At 44.2% G+C, this 12,253-nt stretch overlaps 1 protein-coding gene across 1 annotated transcript in view; it reads right to left on the reverse strand.

Moving 5' to 3' along the window:
- The window catches only part of Pgm5 (phosphoglucomutase 5), a 171,462-nt gene extending 160,606 nt beyond the window's left edge, over window positions 1-10,856 (reverse strand). The window contains exon 1 of the mRNA XM_028894120.2: window positions 10,461-10,856. Within this exon, the coding sequence (XP_028749953.1) occupies window positions 10,461-10,721 (261 nt within the window). The 5' untranslated portion in view covers window positions 10,722-10,856. The remainder of the gene's footprint in view (window positions 1-10,460) is intronic.
- Between the last annotated feature and the right edge of the window lie 1,397 nt (window positions 10,857-12,253).

The following is a 12,253-nucleotide window of genomic DNA, read 5'->3' on the forward strand; positions in this document are numbered from 1 at the left end:
TGTCTCCACTGAGGAGCAGAAAGGTTAAATATGGAAATGTATGGTGTTGACCCAACCAGCTCCCTTCAGGAGACAAGACACAGACTATCCCAGGAAAGTCCTTTGGGTTGAGTCAGTCTTTGTGGGAGCAGCTGCCGCCACCTCAAGGACCCTTGAGAGGAGTGCATATGTGTGTGCGGGCACAGCTGGGAAGAAAGGGGATGGATGGTATCTTCAGCAGCTGCCACCACCCAGTTTGCCGGCAGCGTGGAGAAATGCCAAAAGTCAAGAGGAAGCCATGGGAAGCAACTGTGGTCCCCAGACCAACAGGAGCCTCTGGTTAGAAAAGGCAAACACACTCTGCCTCCTTTTCATCAAAGCAAAATATTTTTGTAATAATTGTGTCATATGAGTATACAAAAATAATTCTTAATTCATTACATTAAGTCACTAAGCAACCTAGGAAATGTGGAGGCAAGTATCACTGCTCTCTCCATTTTTATAAACCAACCTCAAGGCTATGTGATGTCCCCCGTCACGCAGGTTGCAAGCAACAGTACCATAGATGAACTCCAGACCTTTTCCTGCCTTTACTTTGTTTCTTAAATCTATTTGTTGTTGGTGGTGTGTTAGGTTTTTATGTGTTTGGTTAGTTGGTTATTGAGATAGAGGGCAGCTTGTGTCGCCCAGACCAGCCCTGTAAGCTTGTAGGATCCTCTACCCAACTCCCTTGCACCTGGCTGTTAATGTCTTTAATTATGAAATCAATGGATATATGTCTGTATAACTGTTTTAATTAGAAAAGTGTGTAATATAGAAGAAAGGGGGTTCTCCTCCCATCCCACCACAGACACACACAGATATGCCCTCTCTAACTGTTTGGAGTGCAACCCTATTTGCTGACCTTATATACAAAAAAAATGGGATCATGAGTCCCCAGTGATTGCTTTTCCAGTTGGGGAGCCGCCATTCTTGTCTTTCTCATACCATACAGTCCCACTCCCTCCATTTTCAGATTTTAATAGTGTCCTTGTGTAGCCCTGTCAGAAGCCATGTGTCTCTTCTCCACTGTGGAGTATATAGGTTGCTTTCTATGTTCTTTTGACCAAGTGCTAGAGCGAGCATTATTGAATACAGGCTTGGCTTGTACACTTGGACATAAACATCTACAGAGCTGATTCTTAGGTTAACACACTCCTGGCCTGTTCTATAAAGACTGTGTTAGTTAAGCTATATACTGACAAGCTGACTGACCCCAATGTGTGTCTGTTACCAATATGTACTGTAATATATGCAATATGACATAGAAAATATATCATCAACAATATGTAATGAAAATATGATGCCTTTCCAACAGCCACACCAACTCCTTCATATTTTCAATTTTTTAACATACTGATTATTTTTATTTAGATGTATCTGGTTACAATGAGGTTGATTATCTTTTTTGTGTGTGTTTGTTGGTGACAACTTTTGTATTAAATTGTTCAGGTTTTCTTCTTGATTTGGAAGAATGTGTTCTGTGTTGGAGATATGAACCATTAGTTTTGAAGCCCTCCTCTCAGTAGTTTTTGAGATGTTTTCTTGAATAAGCCAAACTCTGAACCTCCAATTTCAGCCATGCTCCACCTTGGGGGTCCTAAATATAAAACTAGATAGCACTAGCTAGAAACCAGAAATCTTATTAAAGGAAAACAAGAGAAGGTAATAACTTAATATTATGTTTATACAAAATGCTTCTCAGTGAAGACTTGGAATGGGAAAAGAAAAGTCAAAAACTGTGACTCCAGGCCAAGGAAAAGAATTTCCTGATGGTTGAGTGTCCCTGAATTATTTTCTCTTCATACAAATACAGACATTGCTCCAAAAGTTGATGTCACTAAAATCATACAAGGTACATCATTTAAGGACTCAGAAAACGTGGGTCTTCACTTTTAAAAGTCTTGTATATATTACAGATATGATTTCACTCATAACCAGCAGGGTGAAATCAGATGAGAGGATTTCAAATGCCCCTTTGGCTGTGTGAGCATAAGCAGGGAAATCAGTGAGTGTTTTAGATCTAATCACAAGGCCAGTGGCCGAAGCCCTGACTCTCTATCTTCATTGTTATATTCCTGGGATAATCAGATCCGTTTTCTCCTGTGTAGTATTCTCAAGTAATCTTGCTAAAATTCTGTTTTAATGCTTAGTTATATTACTGTTCTCTAACAATGGGCAGGATCCTAAAATGAAAATTAATGTTGATGGATTTAACACCTATGTTTGGGCTGCTCCAAAAGTGGACCCTAAGACCTAGTCCTCAAGTCTATGAAGAAACTAACAACCTTCCAGAGTTCACAAAGTTCCATCAAAGCAGACTTTTTATCAAAAATGATTCTTAGGGCAAGTTTTACACATAATGTTGAGGATGTGTGTCTGCCTTTTCAATAAACATCATTATATTTTATCACAAGATTTCACAAAGCAGCTTAGTTCAAAATGCCATCTCTGGCATGGGTCTCTGGATACATTAACCAAAGCTTAAAATAACCACCCAGCAGCTGGGAAGACCCAGCTGTTCTCGAGACTCTCCCACTCCTTCAACGTCCCCATAAAAAGCGTGAATGAGGACCAGAGGCTAAAAATGTCAGCCAAACACTGGTCATACAGGGTAATGGAGGCAGCCAAGGACTCCTGAAGTATGTAGTTGCTCCCAGGAAACTTGCCTGTTCCACACTCAGGTATGAAAATCCAGAAAGGGCAGTGGGACAAAGTTGTGGAAGGCTCCTTCAGGTTCCTCCTGAGTGCACCGTGACCCTGCTTTCCCTGCTGTCTGAACTGTAGTAGCTTATTCTGTCCACCACTTCTGTAATGAACACCAGTTTAAAAACATGAAGCAATCACTCTTCTGCTACAGGCAAGATCCGGGACCACCCAAGCCTGGATCTTCAGATCTAAATCAGGAAAGAGGCCCTAGGTGCTGAAGCGCAGGCAGGCAGCGGCTCTTGCTTCCTTCTCTGCATGCCCACCCACTACCAGTACAGCCTACTTTGTTTCAACTTCTTGTCTGTGCTATTCCTGTTTGGAACCATGCCGAGATCCACTCCCCAGAGAGGTGTAACAAACTCCGAAACAAGTATGTTCTCATTTGGGGGAACAACCAGCTTTTCATGGACAATTGGGATCATGCAAGCCGTGGGAGCACCTGTCTGAGGGACAGTCTCAAATCTCCAGCTGACCCCCCTTGTCTCAGGTGATTGCAGTTCAGCGTCCACCTCCAAAAGATTTCACGGACATTGACTAGTGCTTGCGATCTCTTGAACGTACTGTACCCTTTGGTTATCACTGCTGGTCATCATGTTGTCAGTACAGTTCATACATCAGCAGCAAATGCATTTCTCTTGGCTAAAATGTACAATGAAGCTGTGAAGCTTTTCTCAAAGGACCCAAGATAGGCTTTGTTCAATGCATATGGTTAAATTATAATTACCTACATTCAGTTGACCACAACAATACTTCTTTCTTTTTTCCTAAAACATGTTCCAGTTTGAAGCTGAGATGTCTCCCAAAGGCTCACGTGCTGAGCAAATCAGTAGTGGGTTGATGGACTTTGGGAGAAATGATTGAGTCCTGGGGGTTCCCATCTACTCAGGATTAAGCCCTTGATTGGGGTCACAATATAATGGCAATGTTGGTAGGTCGAACCTATTTAGGGGAAGTGAGTAAATGGGAGCATGCCCTGGCAACACATAACTTGTCCCTGGCCTCCTCCTATATCACTACATTTTTTTGACCACCAAGGTGGGGAGCAACTTTGCTTCTCCACGTGTTCCTGTCAACATGGTCTTCTGCCTCATCATGGCCTCATGGCAGATGGACCACAGATTGACACCCCAGAAATGGTGGGATAAATTAAACATGTATCCCTAACACTGTAGGCATTTGTCACAATGATGAAAAATGACTAACACATGCTGTGGAATAATCCTTCTGTACACTGTGAAGATGTGTAGCTCTCATTGTTTAAAAAAGAAAGCTGGTTGGCCAGTAGCTAGGCAGGATTGGGGGGGGCAGAGAGAATGCTGGGAAGAAGAAGGGCCAGAGTCAGGGAGTCACAAGAGTCGCGACCAGACGCTGAAGAAACAACATGGGAAGTTCATAGTTAAGGTAAAAGAGCCTCGGGGCAGCCCATAGATTAATAGAAATGGGTTAATTTAAGTTATAAGAGGTAGTTAAAAATAAGTCTAAGCTGTTGGCTGAGCATTTATAATTAATAAGTCTCTGAGTGGTTATTTGGGAATTGGCTGGTGGGACAGAAAACTTCAGCTCAAATGTTACAAAGTGCATTCCGGAACAAGGCTTGACTGGACTCCCAGGGTAGTTCAATGGTATTATACCAAATTTGAATATGGACAGTGGCTTCTAGCATACCCGGTTAGTGTGTCTGCCGTGAACTTGAGTGGCAGAGCAAGGAAAAGCAGTCCGCCTTCCAGCTGCTGACCCAAGGCTATTTCTCCCATCCCATTACCGCAAAGGTTATCACACTCAGAAATCTTGTATGGACTTTTCGAGTGTGTGCTTGTAATATTTGATGATGCAGGAGGCATGGCTTAGAGAAAGCACTAGAGGAACCAGTTTTAAAAAGCACTGGAGGAACCAGAATTGTTAAACACACAGGTTTTTGTTGTTGTTGTTCAAGAGAAGAAAATGACTGATACTGGTTACCCATTAACTACTTGTGACTATTTCTATTTCTATTTTATTTAATTAAAATGAAAGAAAATTAAAAAAAAAATATAGTTCACCAGTCCCACTAGCGTTTCACGTGTTCAACTGTCATAGATAGAGCCCAGGACAGCGCTGATTCTGAAACATCTCCATCATCAGAGAATCATGCTATAGAACATCATCTCCAGAGAAGGAAGATCTCAGTCACTTCTTGGTCTGCTTACTAAGGTCAAGTGCAGAGAAAGAAAATTTTAGAAAAATCTAGAAACATCTTGAGGAAAACCCAGCGCCCAATATTAAAGGCAGTTAGAGCTAACTAAGAAGATTCCTGCTGAAGAGAAACTGTGTGATTAATCCTAACTGCAGGTAAACTCACTCAGAAAGAGACAAGGAAATCTTTACAGCAACTGTGCTGCATTTAGCTCGGAAACTCTTTAAAGTGTCTGTCTGTCTGTCTGTGTCAATACTGAAGAGGTTCTGAACCAGATGGAAATAGAAATAGATTCAAAGATCAATTAGTCTCAGACTAATTTTGTTCCTAAAATTAAAAGCCATTTGCTTTTCAGTTCAGTCCTATTGACTTTTTATACATAGACCCTGTTTGTCTTTCACTCTAGGGTATATCATGGTTTGTGTCTTTTTTTTTTTTTTTTTTTTTTTTTTTTTTTTTTTGGTTTTTCGAGACAGGGTTTCTCTTTGTAGCTTTGTGCCTTTCCTGGAACTCACTGGTAGTCCAGGCTGGCCTTGAACTCACAGAGATCCACCTGGCTCTGCCTCCGGAGTGCTGGGATTAAAGGCATGTGCCACCACCACCCAGCATGGTTTGTGTCTTTAAAAAAATAAAATAAATTTTTTCTCAGGAGGTTTTAGGTAAGTTTATATAACAACATAGAAACTATAAAAAAAAAAAAAAAATGAGAGAGCTGCAGTTGTTGGTGAGCAGTAGAACACTTGCCCAGCATTTCCAAAAGCCTGAGTTCCCCCAGCACTGAGTAGAAGTTGGAAAGCTAAAAGTATCTTCTTATTTATTCACTAATCCACTGAAATTGAATGCATAAAAATCCAAGTATTCCTGGAACATTGCCAAAAGCCAAAAGTGAAACAGATTCCGCTGTCATAAAGTTCAGTTGTGGAGATGGCTTTTTTCTCAAATGCCTACTCCAAAGTTGGCAGTGTGAAAAGAAAGAACAGGGTGTCTTCTTTCCAGGAGGAATAACTAAGTAGTCCAGTTGTAAGGACAATGTCCAGTTCATAAAAGAATGTCCCTAAAGGCTGGGACGATGACGCAAGTAAAGCGCTTGCATTGCGAACAGGAATGCCTGAGTTCAACCCCCGTGTAAAAAGCAAGGTACAGGGCTGAGGAAATGGCTGAACAGGTAAAGGCATCCACTGCCAAGCCTGAGAAGCTGAATTCCATCTCAGGACCCACATGGCAGGAGAGAACCAGCTCCCAAAAGCTGTCCTCTGACCTAAGACATGCTATGGTATTTCTCTCTCTCTCTCTCTCTCTCTCTCTCTCTCTCTCTCTCTCTCTCTCTCTCTCTCTCTCTCTCTCACACACACACACACACACACACACACACACACACACACACACACACACCATGCCAGCTAACACTATTTTGAAACCTCCAATGAACTAGTTTAAGAGATGATCATTGGTGGATTTTAAGCCACTGAGTAAATGTTGATCAGAGACCGAACATGCACATAGTAGGAAGTTGAGCCCACAGCTGACTAGAACCAAGGAAGGAACGTGGGGCGTGGAAACGGTGACCGCCAGGACTCTGCAGCCCTTGTGCTGTCACTGATGCAGAGACCGTACAGCTTGCACTTCACAAGATCCAGCTAATTCAGAGCCCCTTGAGTGCTGATTGGTGCACTTGATGTGCCGCTGGATTGGGGTGAGGGGGGAGAGTGGGGAACTGAGTAGATACACCAAGAGGTGATCCCACCTGTAGGAGAGGGAAGAAGGAGCAGAAGAAAAATCTAAAGTCTGGAAAAATGAATATACTAAATTACTATGATTTTTCTTGCTTTTTTGTTCCCCAAGTGGACATCAAACTCATCATCCTCCTATCAGCCTCCCAAGTGATGGCACCAGAGGCACCGCCACACCAGGCTTTGAAACACTCTTATCAAAAAATAAGTCAAAACTGAGTCGATTGGGCTTTGTGAAAGGACTGAATGCTTATATCCCCCAAAATTCACAACACAAAATAACCAGAGCCCTGACCTTGGGCTTACAGCCTCTGGAACTGCTTTGAAATGAGTTTCTGTTGTGTAAGCTACAGTTCGTGGCATTTTGTTACAGCAATGTAAATGGACTGAGACAGGTCTTCAGAACCCATTTCTAGTCAACAAGAAAAGCAAGGGGTAGAACGAGAAGTGGAATGGTGCCAAAAATACATTCGAAAGGCCCAGAAGAAAGAGTCTGCAAGACAACTGGTCTGATTCTTTGACAAATCAGCTTCATAGACAGATGCACAGACAGACAGACAGGAGAGAGTGTTTTGTATTAAAAATTGACCTAAATTTCCAAATGCAATGTTTATTTCTTGATTAGGAGAACTTGTCTTGAATAAATCACCCATAAAAGAATTTCAAAACAACTGAGTGAACCCAAATGTAGAATTATAACTATGTGGGGAAGGGTCCTTATTTTTTTAAGAGCACTATACTGAAGAATTTATGGACAAATGCTATTTTTCTTAAGAAAATTTAAAATATTTTAGCCACAAAGAATGGCACAAACATAAAATGGCCCTATGGCTGTCAATAAATCCTATCTTGACTTTTCTGAAAACTGGAAATTTTCATAATTTTAAAATATTTTTAGTTTTTTGTTTTTGTGTAGATATGTATATGTATGTGGTGTGGATTGTGAGAGTGTAGGTACACACTATGCCAACCATAACTTTTAACTTTTTACCCTTACTTATTATATGTGTGTGCGCACATGCACACATGTGCACACATATATCACAATGCACATGTGGAAGTCAGAGGACAATTTGTAGGAGTCAGTTCTCTCCTGCCACATGGGTTCCAGAAATCGAACTCAAATTATCAGGTTTAGAGGCAAGAACCGTTACTTCTGAGCCATCTTTCTGGGTCCATACTCATAATTTTATCCAAGAAATGTTCAAATTCCAAGTTACACACTTTACTAGTGTGAAAGACTCCAGTTTGAAGTCTGACGAACTTGTAAAATATGTGTAATATGTTCACCATTTAGAAATCTCATCGTTCTGTTCTCCCCCAGCAATTACCAAATACCGAGTACAGCTTTTCTCAGGAAAGTTCCTTGTAAAATTGACTGTCTTGGTCAACGTTCTATGACTGTGAAGAGACACCATGATCACAGCAACTCTTATAAAAGAAAGCCTTTAATTGGGACTTGCTTACAGTTTCAGAGGCTTAATCCATTATCAGCATGATGGGGAGCATGGAGGTGTACAGGCAGACATGGCCCGGAAAAGTAGTGAGAGTTCTACCTTCTAATCCACAGGGAGCAGGGAGAAAGAGACTGGACCTAGACTAGACTTCTGAACCTCAAAACCCACCCCCAGTGACTCACTTCCTCCAACAAGACCGCACCTACTCCAACAAGGCCACACCTTCTAATCCTTCTCAAATAGTGCCACTCCCTGATGACTAAAGCGTTCAAATATATGAGCCTATGGGGGCCCACTCTTATTCAAATCACCACATTAACTTTTCAATCAAACCCACACTTTTTCAGATGGAGAAATGGCAGACCACTTGACAATCAGATTTTCCCATTCAGAAAGAATAAACTCTAATTTTTGTCATTTTTGTATGCTGTTTATGAATGTCCAGTCAGGAATCTATTTAAAGGCTTTAGGAATCCAGGTTGGTCACCCCTCAGCCTAACACAGCATGCAGGTTAAAAGGCAAGTGTTGCCTTGGAGGAGGTGGGAATGGGGGTTGGACTGGGGGGGAAGGCTGGGGGATGGGAGGAGGGAGGACAGGGGAATCTGTGGCTGATATGTAAAATTAAATCAATTATAAAATAAAAATATTTTTTAAAAAAAGGCAAGTAAGTTCCCATCCATGTTCAATCACACAAGGACCTATACAGCTCATTGTTTTCCAGTCCTGCCAAAAAACTACATTTCTTCTAGAGCCAACCATCTGACTCTTCCCTTCAGAACAAGTCTCCCAGAAGATGAAGAAAAATGAAGAGGAGATGACTGGTCCAAGTCACTGCTTGAAATGCAAATCAACAACTACCTCCCACCAATATTCTGACCCACAATAAATACTGGATAGGCTATGTTTCTCTTGCCCCCTGACAAACTAGAGCATGGAGCAGGGTGGATGCTGTCCCAGCTCTCCTGGGGCTCATTATCCTCCCATCATTCCCAGGAATAGCTTTGTCAGACAAGAGAGAATGAGCATTTGTCAACCTCTCACCAACCTCAGACTCCAGCCAACATTCATCAATCCCAGCTGAAGAGCCAAAGATAAATGCCAGTCTGGAATCCACTCCAAAACCTCTGGTCTCATTTCCCCCCGCAAACATTTTCTGGACATTAAAAAAAAAAAAAGCAACAACAACAAAAATCTCACAAAACATCTTTTCTTCCCTATTTCATTCCTAAAATGGTGAGAAGGAAAAGATCGTGGTAGGAAACGTGAAGCACAGGCATCCCTTTAAGAAGAAACACTATGAAATGAGCATAGACAGAAGTGTGGGATGGCCAGAATCCACACGACAGGTAATTATCTAGTTTCACTTTTAAAGTTGTTTACGTCTGTACATCTGCAAGAGATTTCACTTCGGGCAAAGTTTCGTTGGTGTGAATCTGGTCCTGAATCAGGCTCAGATAACATTTTCAACCATGTTTCCTACAGATAATTCAGAGACCCCTAAAGTTTGGCAGTCACGAGTTTTGGCAGCTAGATCTGGGGGTGAGGGGAGCGAAGTGGGGAGAGCAGGGTGGATTTACCAGAACGTGCTTCTGTCTGTAGGGTAAGGAAGAGGGTTCAGAAGGCAAGGAACTCAAAGTCTGAAAAATCAAGTTACAGTAGAAAACTGCAGAGGTCTTGGGAGGAGGGAGACGAAAACGAAGATGTAGATGAGGAGGAGGAGGCCTGGCTTGTCAAATGCCCAGAGCATCTTGGAGGGAAGTTGGGAATTGCGATAGCCTTTGGAGATGTGCCTCCTGGGAACTGAGAGGCCAGGCTGCATGCCCCTAAAGCCGTCCACCTCATCCTTGTCCCAATCAAAGTAGTCACTAAGGGACTACTGGGCTAAAGCGATTCGCCGGGGCCCGCTCTTGGCAAATAGCTCACCGGCTCAATATTGGTATGTGCATGCAGTTTATTATTAAGTTTGACAGCTAAGATTTGGAAGAGAGAGTATAGTGGCAAAATAATAATAATAATAATAATAATAATAATAATAATAATAATAATAATAATAAAGGACACCGGGGTGGGAAATCATGTTGGCAGACTCAAAAAAAAGTCTGTGTGGGGAGGTGGGCAACAAACCAGTTTGGAGAATGTGGAAAACCCAGAGGTGGGATGGAGTGGAAAATGGATGTGGAAGTGAATACAGAAGAAAGTGGAACAGGTGCTGGAGAAATCTAAGGTTCCAGACCCAGGGTTTTGAGAAGAACAGCCCCTTCAAGGCCAGTGCCTCAAGTGTGCCCAGTGCGCTGGTGTGGGACGCTGAAGAGAACACTAGGGAGGTGGCCGGGGCGCGGGGACCCGCACAGCCGGGCGTGAGAGTCACTCACCCCGTTGGCCGCAGCCATCTGCACCACGATCTCGGTGGCCGTCCTGCTGAAGTACCTGCCATCGCTGCCCACCACCATGGTGCAACCCTGGCGGTCGCGCAGGTCGATGGACGACAGCACGCTCTGGATGAAGTTGGGCAGGTAGTTGCGCTGCCCCTCGAAGAGCCCTGTGGGCCGCCGCAGCCCGCCCCCGCCGGCAGGCCGCTGGTCCTCGTAGGGCGCCGTGGGCACCGTCAGCACCGGGATGGGGCTCCCCTCCATGGCGCCGCTGGCCGGTCCTGCCGCGGCTGCGGGAGCCTCGGGGATCTGCCGCCCGCCCGGGCCCCCGCGGCCTGGCCCGGCTCCCGGCTCCGCCTCGCGCCCTCCCCGCCCCTCCCCACCCTCCCGCCGCTGCTCCCTGCGGGTCCCCTCAGACGCCCCAGAGTGGAGTCTGCCTCCACCTTCAGATAAAGTTTTCCGCGGCCCAGCTTCTTCCCAGATGATCGCTCAGCTGTCCTCGGTTTCTTTCCCCCAGCTGGCCTGACTTTCCGAGTGTCCCAAAAGCCAGACTCCAGGGCCAGCTACTGCGTCCCCAACTACACCTTCGGTCCGGCGCCGGGACTCAGCCTTCCAGCTGCTCCCGAGCACACGCTGCACTAGAAGATAGCCTAGGACTGGAGTCTGAGCTAGCCCGGGTCCTCTCCTGCTGGCAGCCCTCTCTCCCCACACCCTGGGAGTCAGCTTAGCTCCAGCACAAGTTTCTCTCCCTAGTAAGGACAGAGAGAGAGGTGGGAGGGGGCTAAGACCTTCTGCCTTCAGAGAACAGTCCTAGCCAAAAATAACCCTGGAAAGGAGAGCCGAGAATTGTTAGGCTCTGCCAGAGGTGAAACTGGAGGCTGGGCAACGTGTGTGTGTGTGTGTGTGTGTGTGTGTGTGTGTGTGTGTGTGTGTGTGTGTGTACTCAGCAGGAACATTTGTTGTGAGGAATCACACCCTGTCAGGCCCTTCAGTCTCCGGGACCTACCCCGGCATCCATTTCTCAGGATGGGAGCTTTTTTTTTTTTTTTTTTTTTTTTTTTTTTTTTTTTTTCTTTTCTTTTTTTCATTGTTGTAATTGCAGCAAACACATGATTTTCTTACTCTTGTCTTGTTTGTCCTTCCTACACATCTGCTTGAAAACGTGCTCCCTTCACACCACATCTGTCCACACTGTTGAACTTTCCTCTGGATAAAGCGCCTTCAATGGGAGATTAAAGCGCATGTAATGTCTACCAGAAACAGATGAGCAAAGCCAACTGCAACAGAAGTGAGCTACAACCTACTCTGCTAAGCATTTTTGCCTGACTTCTTGCATTCTGCAGGGCCTAGGGGTTTTGCTTTCTCTCCATAAAATCCACCTCAAACCCCAAACCAGGAAAATCTTCCTACAGAGAAGAGTGAAGAAGGAGGGAATTCAAGAGAGAAAAGGCCTGAGCTTGGCAGCACAGCTGTAACCCCAGAACATGGGCGGTGGAGACGACAGAGTCAAGGCCAGCCTTAGCCACCGCTCTCCTTTCCAAAATATTAGCCACTTTCTGGGAGTACAGTTGACTTGTTGCCCGGGGTGCATAGTGTTGGATTTTAGTGACATAACTCAGTAGTCATTTGCACACAACCTAAAGCTTTGTATCTACTTCACCCCACCCCCGAGGCTAAAAACAACCAAAAGGAATAGGGATGACATTCATACTGACCCATCCTATGGATGAGGAAAAGAGAATCTTTTGTGAAGTCAATGAAACAGCCAAGACACCCCTCGGAAGCCAGCTCAAATT

Source organism: Peromyscus leucopus, chromosome 1 (genome assembly GCF_004664715.2).
Source record: "Peromyscus leucopus breed LL Stock chromosome 1, UCI_PerLeu_2.1, whole genome shotgun sequence".
Taxonomy (NCBI): Eukaryota; Metazoa; Chordata; class Mammalia; order Rodentia; family Cricetidae; genus Peromyscus; species Peromyscus leucopus.